The 24,442-nt window shown below is 38.5% G+C and overlaps 1 protein-coding gene, 1 long non-coding RNA gene and 1 other non-coding gene across 3 annotated transcripts in view; 1 reads left to right on the plus strand and 2 right to left on the minus strand.

Annotated features, from left to right (window-relative positions):
- Window positions 1–13,249, plus strand: part of LOC123620639 — a 36,540-nt gene extending 23,291 nt beyond the window's left edge. The window contains exons 2-3 of the long non-coding RNA XR_006728923.1: window positions 3,169–3,319; window positions 13,223–13,249. This is a non-coding gene — a long non-coding RNA (uncharacterized LOC123620639). The remainder of the gene's footprint in view (window positions 1–3,168; window positions 3,320–13,222) is intronic.
- On the minus strand, window positions 5,503–5,610 carry LOC123631156. Its single transcript, XR_006733025.1, has one exon. It is a non-coding gene; the product is annotated as a U6 spliceosomal RNA (small nuclear RNA).
- A 6,846-nt stretch (window positions 13,250–20,095) lies between the features above and the next one.
- Window positions 20,096–21,025, minus strand: LOC123630374 (olfactory receptor 49). The gene has a single exon (XM_045539933.1). The coding sequence runs from the start codon at window positions 21,023–21,025 to the stop codon at window positions 20,096–20,098; it is 930 nt and encodes a 309-aa protein (XP_045395889.1).
- Between the last annotated feature and the right edge of the window lie 3,417 nt (window positions 21,026–24,442).

The following is a 24,442-nucleotide window of genomic DNA, read 5'->3' on the forward strand; positions in this document are numbered from 1 at the left end:
TGTCAAATATTTTGTCTTTGACTCTATTTTAAATTAAAAAAAATGAATACAATACATTTCTGAGTTTCCCTTAGTTATTCGTAAGTTTTTCTTTATCTGTTCCCTCTAAGTTTTAGTTTGTAGACAAAGGCATTTCCTGGTGGTTTATCTTTTCTTTCAGTCTGACTGCTTGGAAGCCCTTCCTCTTCCCTGCCTGTGATCATTAAAGCTCTCCAGTTTCTCTGGTCCAACCAGAGGGAGGTATTCATTACCACTTGAATAGAGGCTCTCTTTTAGACTGGATCTGACTATTTTGCATAAAACAAAGAAGTTATACATTAGCATGGGGTAACTGGTTTTTCTCAGTAGCTATCTAACAATGACTGGAGACAATGGTTTAATTATAAGCCACCACAATTTAAAGACTCATAACCCCCACACAATATCTGAACAAAATTTGACCACTCATTTGAACTGGTTTGTGGCACTAATGAAGAGCCTACTTTGTCCTTTCCATTTCCTCCCTGCTCCCAAAGCACTTCAGGCTTATTTCAGCCTCTGGCCTTTGCCAAAGCTGTTCCCACAGCCTGGGGTGACTTCCCTCCTTTCTTTTGCTTATCTATTATTTATTTCTCTTTCACAGTTCAGACACTCCTTCCTTTAGGAAATTTTTTGGTTTTGTTTTTTGCTTTTATACAACTTCAGCCAATTCTGAGCTCTACTGTCTATGAGCATTCATTGGTAGTACCACATGATTTAGCTCAGATTGTACTTCAGTTGTAGGTATTGATGGTCTTGTCTTCTTTGCAAAAATGAGCTATTTGAGAGTAGAGACCACATTTTAATCATTTTTGCACTTTAACACCTCATACAAGTCCTGCCAACAAAAAGTTTTATTGAACTAATGAGTGAATGAATGTTAGGTATATGGCAGGTGCTCAATAAATAATCGTTGCTTGATTGATTGTGGGGCCACTGTAGAAAATGATAGGTAACCCGGCTCACAGTAACACCTTTTAATGCTGGTCAGTACCGTCTGCAGAGGTGGAGGTGGATTTAGAAATTACACTTCCCAACCACTCATCATGTCTTCCTCCAGCATCGACTCCTTGTTTCCTCTTCCCTTCTCCCGTGGAAATTTGGACATCAAGAAGGTAAATGACATAAAAGAAGGGAGTATAAGGAAGATCAAGAGGAATGAATAGACAATTGGAAAATATTTTATTATCTTGGTTATGAATTGTATTCAGCTTCACAGTTGGGAGTTATATTCCATAATGGTTACATGAAAAAAATGTGAAACAAATGCTGATGGAACAGACAAGGTTTTGTTCACATGTAGTTGGTAAAAACCACCAAGTATAGGCCTGGCATGGTGGCTCATGCCTGTAATCCCAGCACTCTGGGAGGCCGAGGTAGGAGGATGGCTTGAGGCCAGGAATTTGAGACCAGCCTGAGCAAGAGCGAGACCCCATTTCTACAAAAAAATAGAAAAATCAGCCAAGTGTGGTGGTGCACACCTGTAGTCCCAGTATGGGAGACTGAGGCAGGAGAAGATCACTTGAGCCCAGGAGTTTGAGGTTGCAGAGAGCCAGAATGATGCCATGGCACTCTAGCCTGGGTGATATAGCTTGTTTGTTTGTCTCAAAAACAAACAAACAAAAACTCTATGGATTATAGCATGTATTTCCAAGGATCATGGGACATTTTCGACCAAAAATCCCACATGACCCTCCAGAGGCAGGGACTCCTCCCCAGAGGGAAATTTTCACCTAGTTGTTACTCATGGAGTTAGGATTCAGAAACGTGTTTAGGGAGAGAATCCAGATTGGTGTTTTAGTGTGCTTTCTCAATGGCCAAGTTTCTTTCCCTTCCTCCTGGGAAGGCATGAGGAAAGAGAGCCCCTCTGAACTCCTTGAGCTCTTGTCTCCAGTCCCCTGATGATTGTTCTCCGGGCGGGGAAAAGGCCTTCAAGGCTGAGGGGCTAGCAAGACCCTAACTTGAGATTTCCTCTCAAGTTGTTCAGGTAATTAAGAAAGAAGAATAATTATAAACCAAGTCTGTTTTCCACGGGACAAGCTAAGAATAATTCCACTCAAATGTTAAAACTTTGTAATATGTCTTGAGAGAATAGAACCCTAAGAGATAAGGTAGGTGGTGGTAGATAAATACAGACAAAGGGGGACCTTGTTGTCCTGTCTGTAGGCAGCAAGATCATGATGAAATAAAAGTAACTGAGTTAATGAATATATGTGCAGCATGATGTTCCACCATTCATTAAACATTTACTGAATGTCAAATTTATGCTAGACCTAAAATAAGTCCCTGTGTTTGGGAAGCTTACAGTGAAGTGGAAGGAGGAAGAATTAGTTTTAAATTTGAAGTGTTGTAAGTGAAACAAACAAGTTTTGAGATAGAAAATGTTGGGGTGAGAGGACCTATATAAATAGGGTGGTCAGGGAAGTCTTCCCTGAGGAATGACCAGCTGATACCTGAAGAACGAGCTGAACTCATCACAGGCAGAACGGGAGAAAAAGCAACTCTCTAGAGAAAAAAGCAGCGTAGAGTGTTCCAGAACCGGAAAGGAGGCCAGTGTGGCTGGAGGGTGGTGGGTGAGGGGCCACGGACAGGAGCTGCTACTGGACAGCTAGCTTGGAACCAACTGTGGGTGGTGGTGGTTTCTCTTAGAAAATTAATGACCTCAGGATCACCAAAGGACATTGAGGGTTAAGGGAAGGCACTTGGGTTTTATCTGAAGACCAAAGAGAAGCTATTAATGAATTTTTTTTAGACAGGATGTGATCAGGGTCAATTGTGTTTTATAAAGGATCACTCTGGCTGCTGTGTGGAGGATGGGTTGGAGGTGGGCAAAAAAGAGGCCTTGGGAGTGGGTGAGGGGACCACAGCCATTCATGCTGGAAACCTGAGCAAGGTGGGACCAGCAGAGGTGGAGAGAAGAGGTTGACGTTGAGATATACTTTCAAGGGAAAATGATTAGAGGTTAAATTGATATGTTCTTTTTAAAAACGGCAGAGGCTCTGTAAAATTGAATGTCACCTTGAATCACTGAAGGTTCCTGTGCCACTTCTTCTCCCACAAGGGGACTTATGGGCACCTTGGAATCTATTTGGGAATCTCCCTTGGAAAGATGAATGACCTTGGGCTCACTAAAGGATATTTCCTTCGAAGGCTCCCAAGCAACCCTGAAGGCAGCCTCCCTAAGGAAGAGTGGGTGAGTGGCAGCTCCCGGAAAGTGAGCATGGGCAGAGCAGCTCCTGCGGCCAGAGAAGCCCACATGTTTCTTTGAGATGCAATGTCAGAAGTCTCTGGTGTTGAAAAGGTAAGGCTGAGTGGATGCTGGGGCAGAGGGGGCACTGAACGGTCTGCTATACTCCCTTTTGGATCACAAAATAGTCTGAATTCTTCCTGGGTGTGTGTGGGGTCCATAGCTTTTCAGAGGGAGGCCTGCAAGGGAGGATGGGCGAGCATGGCACTGGCTTCAAAGTGTTAACAGCTGTCACACGCTCAAATCTACTGTGTTAACCCTAGAGGCAGAACTGGGATACTTTAACCCGAGATAGGGAGACATCTTGCTCTGACCATACAGCAAGGCAAGACCAGTATGAATAGGCTTCACCCAGAGAATCAATAAGTCAAAACTAGCCTATGCACGGGTTGGACACTGGGTTGAATGAGATGTCAATGTCTAGTTTCCTGTTCCTGCTGCAACAGTAAAAGTGGAATCGGGATGAGCCCTAGGCCAGGTTCAGCCTAGGGGATGCCAAGTCCTGTCCAGCAAGCTTCAGGGTCAGTTTTTAGGTAAATCTGAGGCCAAAGTCAGTTAGAAGCTGGAGTAAGTCATGAAAATTAGGATTGGTAGCTGTAAATTCAGAGAAATGTCTATGGACAGAGTTGTGTTTCTTTGGGCTTTCTTGGGAGGCCTGGAACCCACCCTCTCTTCACTGACCCTAATAATTAAATGACCTGTGCAACAGTGAGAGAATCTGCTTCCCAAATAGTAAGTACTTTGCTCTGGCTGTTTTTAAAGTAAAGCCTGGATAACATCTTTTAACATCTTTCTGTGGCAAATTCTGTGATTAGGGCAATCCCCCCAACTCCCACCAGCGGGGTCTTGCTATGTTGCCCAGGCTGGACTTGAACTGCTGGGCTCAAGCAATCCTCCCGCCTCAGCCTCCTGAGTATCTGGGGCTATAGACATGCACCAGCATTCCTGGCAGAGCAATTTTTTTTTTTCAGGGATGTTAAAGCCCATCTAGGGTATTTATTTCCCAAAGAAAAGTTTGTGAACTCAGGAATTCTTCAATGACAAGTGAGAGGAGAAAATTTTGAGTCAGGGGCATAGAGCTGCTCTTTATCTTCCCCTCATACCCCAACAGGTCCTTCAAGTAAGTCTGTATCCCAGGGGTACAGTTAAAATAGTTGTCTCTGGAGACAGGTTGGGATTTTTCACAGCAAATAGTATCACCAAATTTGGGAACCTGCTGTAGACGGCATGAACTCTCATAGCATATTCATGCCGATAGGAAGTTGTTGGCATCTGAATGAGCAGCACCAGGTAGTACCCCGCAGGCTCCTGGGGGAATTCTCACCTGACATAGCAAAGGCCCGGAGCCTGCATGAGGTCAGTTCAGGCTTGGTTCTGGGCAAAGCTGTGCAGTTGGCTAAAATCGTCTTTTCATCTCTCTTCCTCCCCTGAGTCTACATCCCTTGTGGATTCTTTCCTGCCACGACCTCCATGCTGTCCCCAAGTTGAGCAGCGCTGTACATTCGCAGGTCCACACTAGACCTGGAATTGGAAGTTCTAGGTTCAAGTTCTGACTCTGCCTCCTATCAACAGCTGTATGATCATTGGCATGTTCTGTTAACCTCTGAGATTCTCAGCTTCCCCTATGGAGCTCATAATATGATTGGGGCTCATAATATGACATACGCGGTACCTCGAACAGCTGTTAGGAGTGTCAAATGATATAATGCTTGTGTAAGTGCTTTTTAAATACTATAAACTCTCTACTTATTATCAAGATCTGTCTTCCTGAGAAATGACTTATATATTACTCAAAATGTCATGGCTACATTTCCTTCCTATCCATAAAACTTATTTCTTTTGTGGGCCGTCCTCAGCCACAGTTGGCAGGATTATATATGATTAAGTTAATTCTCAGCCAAGTGTATGCCATTATTAATTTTGGCTTAAAGTGCCTCTCCTGGGAATTTTTTTATAATTTAATTTTATTTAAAAATTGTTTTATTAAGCATTAAATACATACTAAATCTGTCTATAATCTATATATGTAAGATAGAAGAGCAAAAGTAAATGAACGCATGTGTTCCTACCAGCTAGCTTAAGAAACAGAATATTACCAGTACGGTTGCCACCCCACATGTGCCCTCCCCAAGCCCATCTTCCTCCCCCACCTCAGCTAACCGCAATCCTGAATTTTGTGTTTATCTATTCCTAACTTTGCTTTACAGTTTTACTAGATATGTAAATATTCCTGTAAAATATATTTTTACTTTTTTATTTTATTTGTATGTCATCCTTGCTCAGGGGCCATGCTAATCTTCCCTATATTGTTCCAATTTTAGTGTATATGCTGCCAAAATAAGCACAATACATTTTTACTTTTGCATATTTTTGAACTTTATATAAATGGCATCAAATTGTGTATATTGTTTTATGACTGCAATATCATGTTCTTGACAGTTATCCACATTAAAGTGTGTGGCTAGAGTTCATTCATTTTTATGGCTATACAGTATTCCACTGTGTAAAAAAATGACTTTATGGATAGACATTTGGATTATTTTCAGATACCTCCCCCATTTCTAGCAGTGCTGCTATGAGTTTTCTTGGACACATGCACAAGAGTTTCTTCAGAGTATATGCTTATAAGTGGCTTTACTAGTTTGTGTGTTATGCATATTTTCAACTTTATTAGATAATGTAAAATTACACCAATTTATTCTCTCCCTAGCAATTTATAGGGTTCTATATTTTTTTGCCAGTACTTGGTATGTGAGACTTCAATATTTTGCCATTCAGGTGATTGTGCAGTGGTATTTAATTGTGGTTTTAATGTACATTTTCCTTATTACTAATAAGATTGAGCATATTTTCACTTGTTTATTGGCCATTTTTTTGAGCATTTTAAAAATTAGGTTGCTTGTCTTTTTCTTAAAGACTTGTAAAGTTTGTATTTTATTAATATTTAGTAACTTAAATTGGTTGCAGATTGCTTTTTTCACTTTGTGGCTTGAAGTCTTAATTTTAATGCAGTTGAATTTACTGTAATTTTTCCTTATGATTGTGGTTGTCTTAAGAAATTGTTTTCTACCTCAAAGTGTGAAGATATTCTTCCATATTCTAAAAGTTTTATTTTTTAATTTATTTTTATTTTTAAATTTCAGAAGATTATGAGGATATAAACATTTTGGTTACATATATTGCCTTTGCACTACCCAAGCCAGAGCTACAAGCATGCTTATCCCCCAGACAGTGTGCTCTTTTATATATTTTATTCACAATTAAGTAAATCATTTTCTCAGAATTGATTTTTTGGTATGGTGTAAGGGAGGGATCCAATTGTGTTTTTTCTTCTTTAGATAATAAATGGTCTCAGCACTCCTTTTTCTACTATTTTTTAGTATTGGCTATATCCTAAATTAAGTTTCTGTAAATGTTCATGTATGTTTCTGTGTTTTATATTTTGTTCCATTGGTCTATTTGTATATTACATTCACTTAGTCACACTGGCATTACTAACATGACTAAGTCAAGATTTAAATATTAAATAAATATTTTCTAACAGGTCATGTTTGCTTACTTTTTTTTTTTTTAGGGCTATCCTTGGTTCATTGCTCTTTCATATAAATTTTAGAAAACTTCAAATAAAATTTTTTGAAAATACCATTTGAGATTTTGATCAAAAATGCATTGAATCTACAGCTAACTTTATAAAATGAGTTGGGCAAAATAGAACTACCATATGACCCAGCATATGGGTATATAACCAAGGATGGGAATTCACTATACTGAATTCATTACTGCTGGGTACATGTCCAAAGGATGGGAATTCACTATACTGAAAAGATATCTGCACTCCCATGTTTATTGTAGCACCATTCACAATAGGCAAGACATGGAATCAACCTAAGTGTCCATCAGTGGATGAATGGATAAAAAAATTATGGTACATGTACACAATGGAATATTACATAGCCACAAAAGAATGAAATCTTGCCATTTCAAACAACTTATGTTAAGTGAAATAAGCCAAGCGCAGAAAGACGAATCTTGCATATTCTCATATGTGGGAGCTAAAAATTAAAAATAATTGATCTCATGGAAACAAAGAATAGAATGTCAGTTAGCAAAGGGTGGGGGGCTTAGAAGGGAGTGGGGATAAAGTGGGGATGGTTAATGGGTGTAAAAATGTAGTTAGATAGTTAGACAGAATGAACAATATTTGATAGCACAACAAAGTGACTATAATCAACAATAAGTCAGGGTATACTTAAAAGGGTGCTGAATTTTGTTGAATGCTTTTTCTGCATCTATTGAGATGATCATATGATCTTTGTTTTTGCTTCTGTTTGTGTGGTGAATCACATTTGTGGGTTTATGTATGTTGAATCATCCTTGCATCCCTGGGATGAAGCCCACTTGGTCTTGGTGGATTATTTTTTGATGTGCTGTTGAATTTGGTTTGCTAGAATTTTACTGAGGATTTTTGTGTCTATATTGATGAGGGATATTGGTCTATAGTTTTCTTCTTCTGTTGTGTCCTTTCCTGGCTTTGGTGATATTGGCTTCATAGAATGAGTTGGTGAGGATTACTTTCTTCTCGATGTTATGAAATATTTTCTGCAATATAGATACCAATTCTTCTTTATAGGTCTGATAAAATTCAGCTGTAAAACCATCTTGTCTGGGGCATGTTTTTGTTGGAAGATTTTTTATTGCTGCTTCAATTTCATTGCTCATAGCTGGTGTTCAGAAGTTCTATTTCTTCCTGATTGAACCTTGGGAGGTTGTGTGTTTCCAGGAATTTGTCCATTTCCTCAATGTTTTCGAGTTTATGTGCATGGAGATTTTTATGGTATTCACAAATGATATTTTGTATTTCTGTGGTATCAGTTGTAATATCTCCTTTTTCATTTCTGATTGAGCTTATTTGTGTCCTTTCTTTTCTATTTCTGGTTAATCTGGTGAGAAGTGTATTAATTTTGTTTATCTTTTCAAAGAACTAACTTTTTTTGTTTCATTAATCTTCTGCATTTTTAAAAATTTCATTTAGTTCTACTCTGACTTTAGTTATTTCTTTTCTTCTACTGGGTTTGGGTTTGGTTTGCTCTTTTTTTTTCTGATTCCTTGAGATGATTCATTAGATTGTTGATTTGTGATCTTTCTGTTTTATTGACGTAGGCATTTAAGGCTATGAATTTTCCCCTTAGGACTGCTTTTGCCGAATCCCACAGATTTTGATAACTTGTGTCCCTTTGTCATTTAGTTCAAGGAATCTTTTGATTTCCACCTTAATTTCCTCCTTTACCCAATAATTGTTCAGCAGCAGGTTGTTTAATTTCTATTACTTTGTGTAGAATTGATTGTTTCTATTGGAGTTGATTTCTAATTTTATTCCAGTGTGGTCAGAGAAGATACATGGAATAATTTCTGTTTTTTTCAATTTGTTGAAACATTTTTTTTGGCCTAAGATGTGATCTATCTTAGAGAATGTTCCATGTGCTAATGATCAGTAGTTTTTGAGTAAAATATTCTGTAAATGTCTGTTAGGCCCATTTACTCTAGAGTGCAAGTTAAGTCCCATGTTTCTTTATTTATTTTCTGCTCTCAAGATCTGTCCCGTTCTGTCAGTGGGTGTTGAAGTCCCTGGCTGCTATGATGCTGCTGTTTTTCTCTTTGTTTAGATTTAATAGGGTTTACTTTATGAATCTGAGCACACTTGTGTTAGGTGCATAAATATTTAGTATTATTATGTCTTCTTGTTGAATTGCTCCCTTTACTATTATATGGTGACCATCTTTGTCTGTCTTTATTATTATTGATTTGAAGTCTATGTTATCTGATATGAGAATAGCTATACCTGCTTTATTTGATTTCAATTTGCATGAAATATTGTTTTCCATCCCTTCACTTTGAGTCAGAATGAGTCTTCGTGGGTTAGATGTGTTTCCTGGAGACAGCAGATACTTGGCTTATATATATATTTTTTATCCAATCAGCCAGCCTATGTCTCTTGAGTGGGGAATTCAAACCATTCACAGTTATTAAAGAATTAATAAGTAGGATGCATTTCTGTTCATCTTGTTGAGTAGAACATTGTTGCTTTGTTTTACCTCTTGAGCCATTATTTTATATGGGCTCTGAGCTTTAGCTTTTGGGTGATTTTACACTGGTGGGTTTCTACTGTGCTGATCAATGTATAATGCAGATCAGAGTACTTCCTGCAGGGCGGTCTGGTCTTGACAAGTTCCCTTAGTGTTTGCTTGTCTGAAAAAGTCATTATTTCTCCCTCAAATAAGAAACTTAGTTTCTCAGGATACAAAATTCTAGGCTGGCCATTATTCTATTTAAGAAGACTGAGATGGGACCCCAATCCCTTTTGGCTTGTAAGGTCTCAGTTGAGAAGTCTACAGTTAGCCTGTTGGGTTTTCCTTTATAAGTTACCTGATGCTTTCACCTTATGGAGTGTAGGAGTTTCTCCTTCATGTTAACTTTGGCTAGTCTGATGACTATGTGTTGTGGTGATTGCCTCTTTGCAATGAATCTCCCAGATGTTTGTTGAGCTTCTTATACCTGGATATCTAAATTCCTAGCAAGCCCAGGGAAGTTTTCCTCAATTATTCACTCAAATAGGTTTTCCAATCCTTGTGTGTTTTCTTATTCACCCTCAGAGATGCTTATAATTCTTACATTTGGCCTCTTTACATAATCCCATATTTCTTGTTGGCTTTGTTCCTTCCTCTTAATTATCTGTTCTTTATTTTTGACTGACTTGTTTAATTCAAAGATGTTATCTTCAAGCTCTAGAAGTCTTTCTTCTGCTTGGTTTAGTCCATTCTTAAGACTTTCCACTGTGTTTTGTATTTCCTTGATGAATTTTTAATTTCTAGAAGTTCTATTTAATTTTTTAAAAATAATTTGAGTTCTTTAGTGAATTTTTCATTCATTTCCTGAATTTTTTTTTGTGGTTTCTTTGTGTTGGTTTTCCATTTTCTCTTGGATTTTGTTGAGCTAACTTATAATCCATATTTGGAATTCTTTATCTGTCATTTCAATATTCTGATTTTGGTTGGTTATTGCTAGAGAGGTGGTGTTCTCTTTTGGGGGTGACCTTTTGCTCTGATTCTTCATACTTCTGGGGTTCTTTCACTGATTCCTTCTCATCTGCAGCAGCTGTTCCTTCTTATTTTTGGATGTTCTTTTGTTTACATAGGGCTTGTTCCTCTCCCCTCACTTGTATGGGTGTTTTTATAGCATATGTTGTGTAAGAACCTTTGGCTTTGCTTGTGGGTGCTTTGATGGTGATGTAGGCTCTGGATGGATGCCTTGTTTATAGGTATCCTTGGGGTGGTGGTTTTCTTAGTTGCTAGTTGTTGGTAGGCTGTAGGAGTGGTGAGCTATGTTGGGGTATATTTTAAAATAACTGAAAGAATGAAATTGAAATGTTCCAAACACAAAGAAATGTTAAATGCCTGAGGTGATGGATACCCCAATTATCCTGATTTGATTAATTCACCTTGTATGCCTGTATCAAAACATCACATGTACCCTATAAAGATATACAACTATTATGTACCCATAATAATTAAAAATAAAAAATTTAAAAAAGTCAAAAGTAGAAAAAAAATGAGTTGAGTAATGTCCCCTATATATTTTTTCTGTTTTCTTTCTCTTTTCTGGAATAGCTGGGTAAGAACAGAATAATATTTTGATTATTGGTTGCTACTGACACTGAGTGGCTTAAAACAACAATTATTTATTTTGTTTACAAATCTGTAATTTGGGCAAAGCTTGGTGGGCCAGCTTGTTTCCCCTCCAGGTAGTGACAGCTGGGGCAGCTCAAAGGCTGGGGCAGGGGACGGGGGAGCTGGAATCATCTCATAGCTTGTTTACTTACATGCTTGGCAATTGATGATGGTTGTTGGCTAGGACCTCAGTGAGGCTGCTGGCTGCATACTACATGTACCCTCTCCATGTGGCTGCTTGGCTTCCTCTCAGAATAGTGGCTGGGTTCCAAGAGCAAGCATTCCCAAGAGACAGGGAATAGAAGCAGCCAGTCTCTTAAGGTCTGGGCCTGGCATTGGCACAGTGTCACATCTGCTGTATTCTATTGGTCAAGTAATCACAGAGCCCAGATTCAAGGGGAGAGGATGTGGAATAGAGCCTACTTTTTGGTAGGAGGAGTGCCATAAAATTTGGGGGCTGCTTGAAAAAATTCTACAAAAAATCCAATCCTTGAATGCTTTGGTAACACTTACCTTTAAAATTGAGTTTGGTCTTTTCTTTGTGGGAATTTTAATCACAGATTCAACTTCTTTAATTATTTTAAGACCAATCAAATTTCCTATTTCTTCTTGAGTCAGCTTTGGCAAGTTATATTTTTCTAGGAATATGTCCTTTTAAATAAAATTTTTAAATTTATGCACAAGACTCATTGACTATAATATTCTTTTATGATCTTTTAAATCTCTGCAGCATCTGTTATGTTTCATTTTATTCCTTTTAAATCTATTTTCTTTTTCTTTTTTTTTTTTGAGACAGAGTCTCGCTCAGTTGCCTCAGCTAGAGTGCAGTGGCATCATTGTAGCTCACTGAAACTTCAAACTCCTGGGCTCAAACAATCCTCCTGCCTCAGCCTCCTGAGTAACTGGGACTACAGGCATGCGTCACCATGCCCGGCTAATTTTTCTATATATATTTTTAGCTGTCCATATAATTTCTTTCTATTTTTAGTAGAGACGGGGTCTTGCTCTTGCTCAGGCTGGTCTTTAACTCCTGAGCTCAAACAATCCTCCTGCCTTGGCCTCCCAGAGTGCTAGGATTACAGGTGTGAGCTACTGTGCTCGGCCTAAATCTATTTTCTTGATCATTTTGTCAGAAGTTTTCAATTTTGTCTTTTTGAAGAACTGACTTTTGGCTTTGTTGGTTTATTCTCCCTTTTCTATTTTATTAATTTCTAGTCTTTTTATTATTTTATTTTTCTCTTTTCAGTGTTTTTTATGATCTCCTTTTTCTCATTTCTTCAGCAGGATGGTAATCTCATTAATTTCCATCTTTTTTCTTTTCTTAAATAAATGTTTGAATTTATAAGTGTCCCTTTAGGTTCTGCTTTAGCTATATCCTGCAAGGTTTTATGTAGATAGTATTTTCATTATTGTTCAGATTAATAAATTTGCTAACTTCAAATTTAGTACTCTTTGGTTCATGAAGTAGTTAGAAGTATTAAAAAGTTTCTAAACATATGACATTCTTTTTTTTTTTTTTTTTTTTGAGACAGAGTCTCACTCTGTTGCCCGGGCTAGAGTGCCATGGTGTCAAGCTCACAGCAACCTCAAACTCCTGGGCTCAAGCAATCCTCCTGCCTCAGTCTCCCGAGTAGCTGGGACTACAGGCATGCACCACTATGCCCGGCTAATTTTTTTTTTATATATATTTTTAGCTGTCCAGATCATTTCTTTCTATTTTTTTTTTTTTTTGAGACAGAGTCTCACTCTGTTGCCCAGGCTAGAGTGCCGTGGTATCAGCCTAGCTGACAGCAACCTCAAACTCCTGGGCTCAAGCGATCCTACTGCCTCAGCCTCCCAAGTAGCTGGGACTACAGGCAAGCGCCACCATGCATGGCTAATTTTTTCTATATATATATTTTTTAGCTGTCCAAATCGTTTCTTTCTATTTTTAGTAGAGACAGGGTCTCACTCTTGCTCAGGCTGGTCTTGAACTGACCTTGAGTGATTCTCCTGCCTCGGCCTCCCAGAGTGCTAGGATTACAGGCGTGAGCCACCGTGCCCAGCCCATATGACATTCTTTAGTTATCTCTTTGCTGTTGATTTCTTAATTTTATAGCAGTAAGAGAATATAGTCTGTATAATGCCAATTCAATTTGTTAAAAAATGTTATGTCAGTGTCTTGGCCTTGTATGTGATCAATTTTTATAAATGTTTCAGATGGGCTTCATTTATTTTTATTTTTTTTTTTTAGTGACAGGGTTTTGCTATGTTACCCAGGCTGGTCTTGAACTCATGGGCTCAAGTGATTCTCCTGCCTCAGCCTCCCAAGTATAGATGGGACTACAGGTGTGCGCCACCATGCCCAACCAGAAGTGCATTAAAAGAATGTGTATTTTCCAGCTGTTGTATGGTGTTCTTTATACATCCATTAGATCAAGCTTGATAGTTGTATTATTTATTTTTATCTGCCTCAGCTATCAATAACTAAAATAATCATGTGAAATATTCCATTACAGTGATTGTTTTGTCAATATTTCCTTTTGATCCTATCAATTCTTGCTTTACATCTTTTGCAGCTATGTTATTCAGTAAATTGAACTTTGCACCATTAAGCAATGATCCTCCTCACCTTTGTAATGCTATTTTGGGCCTTAAAGTCTGTTTTACCTAATATTAATAAAGGCATGCCAGCTTTATTTTTTTTGAGACAGAGTCTCACGCAGTTGCCTTAGCTAGAGTGCAGTGGTGTCATTGTAGCTCACTGAAACCTCAAACTCGTGGGCTCAGGTGATCCTCCTGCCTTAGCTTCCTGAGTAGCTGGGACTACAGGTGTGTGCCACCATGTCTGGCTAATTTTTCTGTTTTTTGTAGAGATGGGGGTCTCGCTGTTGCTCAGGCTGGTCTCAAACTCCTAAGCTCAAGGAATCCTCCTGCCTTGGCCTCTCAGAATGCTAGGATTACAGGTGTGAGCCAGCATGCCTGGCCCTAAAATCATAAATATCTAATAAGTCTTTTGAAAAAAAATCTTTTAACATTATATTGACTCTCATTATGCTTTTGGACATTTCATGACTATAGAAAATAGTAAAAACAATAAGGCTTCCTCACTTTTGAAAGAACTAAAATTGCTAAAAGTGAGAAAACTTTATTGTTCTTACAATTTCTTTCCTTTTTAAAAAATAAAATGTTTTTTGAGGGGAGTGTGAAGTATACATACATACAGAAAACAATCCTAAGTGTACATTCAACAAATTATCACAAAGTGAACGCATTTACATACTCACTGCCTAGAGCAAGAAATAGAGTATTTGTTTATAATAGGCAAGATATAGAATCTACCTATGTGTCTATCAATGGATGAATGAATAAAGAAAATGTGATGTATATACACAATGGAATGCTATTCAGCCTTAAATAAGAAAGAAATCCGTCATTTGCAACAACATAGATGAACCTGGAGGTTGTTCTTTATGTTAAACGAAATAAACCAGGCCCAGAGAGGCAAATACTGCATGATCTCACTTATATGGGGAGTCTAAAAGAGTTGAACTCATAGAAGTAGAGAGTAGAATGGTGGTTACCAGAGGCTGAAGGGGGAGAGGGTGGGTTAGGGAGATATTGGAGAAAGAATACAAAATTTCAGCTAGTTAGAAGGAATAAATGTGAGAGATCTATTGTACAACATGGTGACTATAGTTAATGCCAATGTATTATATTCTTGAAAATTGCTTAGAGAGATTTAAGGGTTCTCACCACACAAAAATATAAGTATATGAGGCATTGCATATGTTAATTAGCTCAGGTTAGCCATTCCACAATGTATATATATTTCAAAATAATATGTTGTATGTGATAAATATTTTAATAAAATTTTATCAATTAAAATAAATTAAAAAAAAGAAATAGAGTATTATCAGCAGCCCAGAAGTTCCTTTTGTGCCTTCTCTCAATTATTTACCCTTCTCTCCTCCCCAAATGAAGCACTATTCTGACTTCTAACACTATAAATTAGTTTTGTCTCTTCTTGAGCTTTATATAAATGGAATCCTATAGTAAGCAATGTTTTGGGTCTGGCTTCTTTTAACAATATATTTGTGAGATTAATCCATGTTTGTGCTCACAGAAATAGTTCATTTTCATTGCAGGATAGTATTTCATTGTAGGAACATGCAATGTATCCATTCTTCTGTTATTAACATTTGGATTGGTTCTACTTTTCAGCTCTTTTGAATAAGTTTCCCAAACACATTCCAGTACATGTCCTTTGGGGGTACATATGTGTATATTTCTGCTGAGTACATAACTAGGAGTAGAATTGATATGTCATAGATATGAATATATTTAACACAAGTAGAAATTTCTAAATAATTTTCTAAAGTAATTGTACCAATTTATGCCCCTTAAACAGAGTATGAAATTTCCACTTGCTCCAATCCTTGGCAACACTTGATATTGTCAATCTTTTTGATGTTAGCTGTTCTGGTAGGTACGAGTTTTAAGCTGTATTTCTCTGATTACTAATGAGATTAAGCAATTTTTCGTATATTTATCGGTCACATGCCTGTTTAAATCTCTTGCTCCTTTTTCTATTGGGTTGCCTATCTTTTTCTTATTACTTTTTAAGAGTTTTTAATATATTCTGGATATGACCATTTTGTTAGTTACATGTGTTCCAAGAATTGTTTCCATTCTATAATTGCCTTTTCAGCTTCTAAATGGTAACTTTTGATGAATAGACCTTTCTGGTTTTCATGTAGCTCAAATTATAGTTGTTTTTTTCTCCATAAATAATTACTGCTTTTATGTAAATTTAAGAAATGTTTTCATTCCTAAAGTCATAAAGGACATATGTTTATCTTTATCTCCTAGAAGTGTCATGGTTTTCACTTTTATATCTAGATGTACTACCTCCTCAGAAGGTGTTTTGTGAATAGTGTGATACATGGGTCGTTTAAATTTTTCCATTATAGTATCCAAGTGACCATGCATCATTTATTGAAAAGACTGTTCTAAATAAAATATTCATACATATGTGGGTTTATTTCTGGACTCCCGATTCTATTCCATTGATCTATTCATTTATCCTTGCACCAGTACTGCACTACCTTAATTACTGTAGCTTTATAATAAGATTTGATATCTGATACATTAAGTCCTCCAACTTTGTAATTGTTCAGGGTTGTCATGGCTATTGTTGGCTCACTGCATTTTCATATAAATTTTAGAGCCAGTGTGTCAGTTTCTACAAACCACCTCTCTGGATTTTGATTTGTATTATAAGAACATATAGATTAATTTGGGGGATAATATAGAGTCTTCTGACCCATAAATACGGAATATTACTTCATTTATTTAAATATTCTTTTATTTTTCTTAATAATGTTTTGTAGTTCTCGAGTAAAGGGCTTGTACATCTTTTGTTAGATTTATTCTAGGTATTTGGTATTTTTTATGCTTTTAAAAATCATATCATTAAACATTTAAAATTTCTAATTATTTATTGCTGGTCTATAAAAATATAATTTTCTTGTGGGCTGAACTTATATCAGTTGAACTTATTAATGTCAGTGGTAATAATGATAGTGTTATTTCTTCCTTTCTCAATACCAAGTCCTTGAATTTCTTTGTCTTGATATAAGGCACTGGCTAGGAACTCTAGTACAATAGAATTGGGTAATAGTAAGTATTCTTAGTTTATTCGTGACCTTTGAGGGTAATCTTTCAACATTTTACCATAAAGTATGATATTTACTATGGATTTCTATTGTTGGCTTGGTGCAGTGGCTCACTCCTGTAATCCCAGCACTTTGGGAGGCTGAGGTGGGAGGATTGTTTGAGGCCAGGAGTTCAAGACCAACCTGGGCAATGTAGTGACAACCTGTCTCTACCAAAAAAAAAAAAAGATTTCTATAGTTACCCTTCAATAGATTACTGATATTCCTTTAATTTAAGCAGGTACTAAAGAGCTATTTTTAAAAATGAATGTTAGTTAAATATTATCACATTTTTTTCTGCATCTATTGAGATGGTCATATAATTTTTTTTATTCTGTTGAAGTGGTGATTTACATTGATAAATTTTCAAATATTAAACCAGCCTTACATTCCTGGAATAAGTTCTACTTGGCCATGGTATATTATTTTTCTTATGTATCATTTCATTGAGTTTGCTGACGTTTAGGATTTTTGCATTTTTGTGAGAAGGACTGGTTTGTAATTTTTCTTTATTATGACATCCTTTTCAGTTTTGGCATCAAGGTTTTGTTAGCCTCATAGAGTGATTTGGAAAGTGGTTGATACTGTTCTTAGGCCTATATTCTCCTAGCTTCAAGTCTTACAGAGTGCCTCTCTTCCATCAATTCCCATAAATATCTCTGAATTGACACTGATTTGGTCTCACTGGTGTGATTTTAGTCAAATGGCATCCCTAAGCTAGTAACCGTGGCCATTCTTTGCTTGAAGATGAAGTCAGCAGCGCCGTAGCTATGGGGACAGAGAATGGAGAGGCTTTCCTGAGAAAAATCAGGCTCCTTTTGTATTAAGATTGAAGAATGGATGCCAGATAGGTAGAAACTACATCTAACCGTTACATTATTCGTTTTTTTCTGACTTAAAAAAGTGAAACAACTTCACATAGCCAAATTTATATTTCTTTAATCTTTAAAAAAATTATCTCCTCAAATTCCTTTTTACCATCTTCCATCTTTATTTTTTAATTCTTTTTCTTTCTTTTTTTTTTTTTGTTGTTGTTGAGACAGAGTGTCACTTGGTGTCCCTGGGTAGAGTGCAGTAATGTGATTGTAGCTCACTGCAAGCTCCAACTCCTGGGCTGTGAGCCATCATTCTGCCTCAGCCTCCCATGTAGCTGGGACTATAGGTGTGCGGCGCAATGCCCGACTGGGTTTTGTGTATGTTTTGTTTGTTTGTTTTTCTGATTTCTGTTTTGTAGAGATGGGGTCTCACTGTGCTCAGGCTGGTGTTGAACCCCTGAGCTCCAGCTATCCTCCCCCTCCGCCTCCCAGAGAGCTAGGATTACAGGTGTGAGCCACTGCACCTGGCTACCGTTTTCCATCTTTAATAAGATAATTTTTTTACTGAAATTTTCTTCTTTTTTATGTTTTCAGGTTTTATATTTATCTACTTAATTCATTTTTTCCCCTAAGGTACAGGAAACCAGGAATACTTAATTCATTTTGAATTTATTTCAGTTTAAGATATGAAGTGAGGGGCCAGGCGAGGTGGCTCACGTCTGTAATCCTAGCACTCTGGGAGGCGGAGGTGGGAGGATTGTTTGAGCTCAGGAGTTCGAGACCAGCCTGAGCAAGAGCGAGACCCCCATCTCTACTAAAAATAGAAAGAAATTATATGGACAGCTAAAAATATATATAGAAAGATTAACCGGGCATGGTGGTGCATGCCTGTAGTCCCAGCTACTCGGGAGGCTGAGGCAGAAGGATTGCTTGAGCCCAGGAGTTTGAGGTTGCTGTGAGCTAGGCTGACGCCACGGCACTCTAGCCCGGGCAACAGAGTGAGACTCTGTCTCACACACACACACAAAAAAGATATGAAGTGAGAATCTAACTTCATTTTTCCCTAAGAGAGTGGCATATCTCTTAACTTACCTTCATTTGTTTAACTGATTCTTTCTGTAAAATATAATACTTTACACTTAACATGATACTTACTCTGTACCAAGCCCTGTGCTCAACATTCTAACAAATATTAACTCATTTAATGTTTATAAGGATTCTGTAAGGTAGATACTATTGTTATCTTCATATGTATGACTGACATACAGAGAAGTCTTGTTTGCTCAAGATCAAAGGGCCAATGGGTGGCTGAGCTGGGCTATGAATGCAGGTAGTGTGCTTCCAGCAGCTCTGTCCTCAATCTGTGCTAAACTGCCTCCTAAAATGATTGGCGTCCACAGCATGCTGAACTTTTGCAGCTTGTTGGCTTCTGTACGTGTATACTTCCATTCCACCAGTGGACTTATACCAAGAACCAGTGGTTTGTTTCCAAACCTTTCTTTGATAATTGGGCTTGTTATTGTAATTACATATTTTAGCTGAGCAAAGATAAATTGATGAAATATGAGTGTAAAAAGAAAGTTATTTCTATGAAAACTAAGTTGATTCCTTTCAATAGATTCCATAAAGGCAGGTAGTGAAAAAAAGTGTGTTGAATTAGATGTGGGTGAGGACTACAAAGACTGGCAAACAGAAAAAGAGTAAAAATCTTAGAATTTTGCTTAGTTCCTCAAGTATCTTTAAAATTTTCATACTACCAAAACAAATCTTGAAAATCATAGAACATATATTATAAATGTGGATTAACTGAAAAAGACTACAACACAAAAAGGACATTAGTGAATGAATATATCTTTATAGGTTTTAATTACACATAAATATTTAAGGCATGTATCACTTTTATATTGTTCTTCTGCTTTAACCTCTCTCCTACCCCCACCCCCAAATAGCCAATTAAGTACTAGTTCCAATCTTTTTGGAAGAAAGTCTTCTGTGGTTAGCCAGTGGTCTTGGCATCGTTTATTGAGCTGATCTTTACTTATTAGAAACTCTATTTTTGTCATCTGTTAGATACCTATATGTACTGAAGTATTTTTCCAGACTATTTATTCAGTCTCACTATTCGATTTGTTAGTTCTTGACTTAAGTGCTTTAATATCTGAAAGTTTTCTTTGTTCTACATTTCTTGGTTATTCCACTTTATTAATTTTATATACATATAATATTTCTGAAGTTTGTCATAAATATATTTTTGTTGAGGATATTTTTTATCAATTTTAAAAGGTTCTAGCAAAGAAGGAATCCTAAGTTTATTATTGTAATCCTAAAATGAGGCAAGATTGAGGAACTCACATACAGGCTAGGGTTAGAAACATCAAGAAATACCATACATAATAGTGCTATACTGAGTTTTCTGTACTCTCTGAACAAGACTGAATGGACCAATAATAATACAAGTAAGAAACTACTGTTGATTAGAAAACGTGATAAAAACTGTCTATGAGGGGATAGTCCATGGAGGTCAGGACAGGAGCTTCATTTGCAAAGGTTCAGGCCAGGAGGCAACTTTTCCACTCTCTCAGGTCTGGCTCATCTTTATGAGAGGAGCTTGCTCGCCTGCTCCCTAAACACCTGCTTCACCTGTTTGTTCCTCAGGGTGTAGATGAAGGGGTTGAGCATCGGGGTCACCACGGTGTTGAGCAATGCTACCACCTTGTTCCTGTCCTCCCCCTGGCCACCCTTGCCTGACCGGATATACATGAAGATGCAGCTGCCATAGAAGAGAGACACAACGATGATGTGGGAGGAGCAGGCTGAGAAGGCTTTCTGCCTCTCCTTGGCCGAGGGGATGTGCAGGATGGTGTGGAGGATGTGGCCATAGCAGGTGGCCGTCACAGACAGAGTGCCCAGTAAGCTGAAGTTGGCTACAACAAAACCCAGAAGCTCTATCAGAGTTGTGTCTGCACATATGAGTTCCAGGAGTGGAAAGTTGTCACAAAAGAAATGATTGATGATATTGGGGCCACAGAATGGCTGCTGAAGTATGATGAAGCTTGGAACAATGATGAGAAGGAATCCTGTCATCCATGAACAGAGCACCAGCTGGACACAGACCCTTTTGCTCATGATGGTGACATAACGCAAGGGATTACATATGGCCATGTACCTGTCAAAGGACATCACTGCCAATAGGAAGAACTCTGTGGTGCCCAGGAAGAAATAGAGGAAACTTTGTAGGAAGCAGCCTGGGAGGGAGATGGTCTTGTATCCTGTGAGGATGTTGGTCAGCGTCTTGGGGAAAATGACAGAGGTGAACCAGATCTCCAGGACAGCAAAGTTGCGAAGGAAGTAGTACATCGGGGTGTGGAGGCGCCTGTCCATGAGGGTGATGACCACGATGAGGAGGTTCCCCAGCAGTGTGAGGAGGTAGGTCAGGAGGAGCCCCAGGAAGATGAGCATCTGCAGCTCACAGGCGTCTGAGAGCCCCAGCAGGACAAACTCGGTGACAGTGGTGTGGTTCCCCATGGCTCCTCTAACTCTGCTGGGGACGGCCCATCAGAGGTGTTCAGCTCAGGAGTCGTGATGTTGGGGGTCTGAGAACAACCTGAAAGTGAAAGGAAAGAGGGATGAGTGCTACATTTTGAGCTGAAGGAGTCCTTTATTTCTGTGAAGGACGTATCTTCCCACCGCTGACTACTCAGGCTTGTTTGCAGAGCCTCTGGGGGTGTCTGTCTCATGTTTGGTCTCTGGTGTATCTGTGTGTTTAGAGGAGAAAGGAGTGGTGTGCAGTGTGGCCTAAGTAAGGCTCAGAACCGAAAATTAGCCTTTCTTACTTTTCTTAACCAAAACTTTTATTTCTTATTTCTCAATAGATTCCATTGTCCCTAGTAATAAAACTTGCTTTTACTATCTTTTGTTCTTATGTTTACTTCAATATTGGGTCTTTATCCACAAACAGTTTATATTTGAGGGTGTTGCTGTTTCAAGATTATCTGAATGTTTGGGATGGGTGCAGTGGCTCACGACTGTAATCCTAGCACTCTGGGAGGTCAAGGCAGGAGGATCGCTTGAGGTCAAGAGTTTGAGACTAGCTTGAGCAAGAGCAAGACCCCGTCTCTACTAAAAATAGACAATAAATTAGCCAGTTGTGGTGGTGCATGCCTGTAGTCCCAGCTACTTGGGAGGCTGAGGCAGAAGGATCACTCAAGCCCAGGAGTTTGAGGTTGCTGTGAGGTAGGCTGACACCATGGCAGCTTAGGTGACAGAGCGAGACTCTGACTCAAAAAAAAAAAAAAATTATCTGAATATTTGATGCCTTTCACTAGTATTTGGATTAATAAAGAAGGGTAGAGGAAATATATGAGAGGAAAATACAATTCTCACAAATCAAATAAAGAAAATCCAAGTAATATCTTCATAAATCAAAATTTCTTACTGGGGGTTTGATATTCAATGTTCTTAATGATCTGTTCCCAAATGATATTTCCAGGTTCTCTTATTACATCCTCCCACAAACTCTGAGCTCTAGATACAATAGTCTCTTTGCAATATTTTGATTCTTTATCCATTTTCACACACCTGTGTGTTTGCACAGGGCATTCTTTCAGTTTGGAATCATCAGCCTTTCAAATCCTATTTATCCTTTAAGTCTCTCCTCAATAACTGCTGTCTTTTCTATGAAGCCTTCTCTGCTAAATGGATGAGTCTTTTCTCTGTATCTCTCATAATTTTATATCTCATTTTATTTTGATTATATTTTTATAGTTGTTTTTTTGTTTGTCACTGAGTCAAAAATTTCTTTATTAATCTTTGTATTTTCTATACCATTTAGAACAAGTTTCTTAAAATAATCAGCTTTAATAGACATTTATTGAATGCATGAGTAACACCTCAAATGTGTGAGAGATAGATTTGGTGGGTGTTTGACGTAGAAGTTGAGGACATCATGACATTTGTGTAGTATTTCCTAGGGGATAGCAACCTTGCAGCATCAGCATGCCAAGTCATTTTAAATTGGTCCCTCTGAAGAGAGTTTGATTTTCCTCATAAGAAGGTGGAGGCATCTCCCAACAACCATCCTCTAAAGGGAGATGCTCCGTATTTGGGAGGGTCTGGAGTTTGAGTGAGTAGACAAAGGTCTCGTTGGGTCTGCAAGAGAGCGGCCAGCAGAAAAATCCCCCAAACCAAAGCCCTTAAAAAGATTTTTATTTAAAAGTCAGCATCCCTGGAAATTTCCTCCCTTAGGCATTATCAACTACTACCTTTGTCATCAGTTAAGAAGTATTTGCCAGTCAGTGGAGAAGAAGACTGGAACCAGGTTAGGTACCTGGGAGGAAGGAGGTGCCAGGAGAGGTGAGGGTATCAAGGGATGAAGTGTTATTAGCAGGGAGGATGAAATGGTAAACTTTATAAACTTTCCTTTTTTATGGTTTTGCCTTCTTTTTAGCACAGGCTGCACTCTTCAGAGGCATTTCACAAACTACCCTTGGCTCTAACATTTGCTGACAGTTATTTGTAGCCTAATCACTTGGTTCAAAGGTGAGCCTTGGTGGTTGAGAAACTTACCTGGCTCTTTCCAGAACAAAAGCAGCATCCAACATGAATGTACTACTTAAGAGCGTCATTAGGAACTAATAGAATAAATGTTATTTAGGTAAAGTCCTGGGTGGGCAACGACGGGAGGAAGACAGGAACAGAGACTAAGGTGATGAAGAATTAGGTGTGAGTGGGATGGAAGAAAAAGTCCCAGGTTCACACTGAGTCACACCTGGAAAAGGCATTGTGACCAGCTCAAGGAGATAGCACCTGGACAGGGCTGCTGATAAACTTTTGTGTGTGTTTTTCTTAAATTTCCAACCAGAGGTCACTAGCTGTGGGCCTTCCAGATAGACAACAAAGTAGGTCACGTTATGAATCCCAGATGTTACCCCTTTTATCCTACATGCCTGATGAGTGGAGGGGGAGACTTGCCTGGCAGCCTGAGAGCCTGGACATGGCTGTACCATCCACTTCAGGCCACTCATTGTGTCAAGGGTCAGTCGTGTAGGGCCCAGGGGGAAAGCATGCATGACCTGGAGGTTTTTCCTGCCATGGCTGGAACTCATGCTCTTCTGAACGGTTCAAGGACACATAGAAAGAGAGTGAGATCTTCCCCGTCAAAGGAAAAGTATTAGGAGTTTCACCCGGACTCCATGCTGTCCAGAGTTTTGCATTTTCCAATGGGACAATCACTCAGAACACAGGGTGGGACAAAGTTGTGCAAATTAGGCCAGGCAAAGTTCCTCAGTGAGAGTGAGTCATGTACTGGCTCTGACTGAATAAACGTTGACTTAGCCCCTACTGTGTTCCTGCATTGACCTGGATGGTGGGGCTAAAGTTACAAAGGAGACCTAGTGCCTGTCATCGATGTGCCAGACCATATAATGGAATATAAAAACAAGCGGCAGTAAGAGGAACGCTTGAAGCAGCCCCTGCTGCCCTGCCATCCCCTAAGGTGCCAAGGTGGAGATTACCTGGCAGGTCCAGGGTCAGGTGTCTACCAGCCCTCTGAGAAAGTCCCAATCAGGCCATTCCAAATACACTTCTCACAGGATTGCAGGAGACAACTGGTTCCCATGGGTATTTCTTGAGGTTGCAGTATTGCCTGTGGGCTCTGAATGCAGGTCTTGTACTGCTGGTGTGAGATCTGCTTCTTTCATGAATTTGGTGGCATTCTCTAAGAACACCTGTTCTTTTCCAAAACTTCTTGAATGGGAAGATATATTCCCTGGGTCACTTAGAGTGAATAATTTCCTTGGACTTTGTCATCATTCAGCTCAAAGGGTCTGAAGAGTTCAGAGAGTTTCAAAATCTTCCATTTTCAGCAAGCTCATCCTGGAGAAAGCCTTGGAAAATCATAGTTTTCATTCGGAGTAGTATTTCTTCATCTTCCTCTTGCCCTAA

Source organism: Lemur catta, chromosome 1 (assembly GCF_020740605.2).
Source record: "Lemur catta isolate mLemCat1 chromosome 1, mLemCat1.pri, whole genome shotgun sequence".
Taxonomy (NCBI): Eukaryota; Metazoa; Chordata; class Mammalia; order Primates; family Lemuridae; genus Lemur; species Lemur catta.

Excerpts from the sequence above, each read along its gene's own strand:
- LOC123630374 (XM_045539933.1), bottom strand. The coding sequence starts at position 21,025 with ATGGGGAACCACACCACTGTCACCGAGTTTGTCCTGCTGGGGCTCTCA.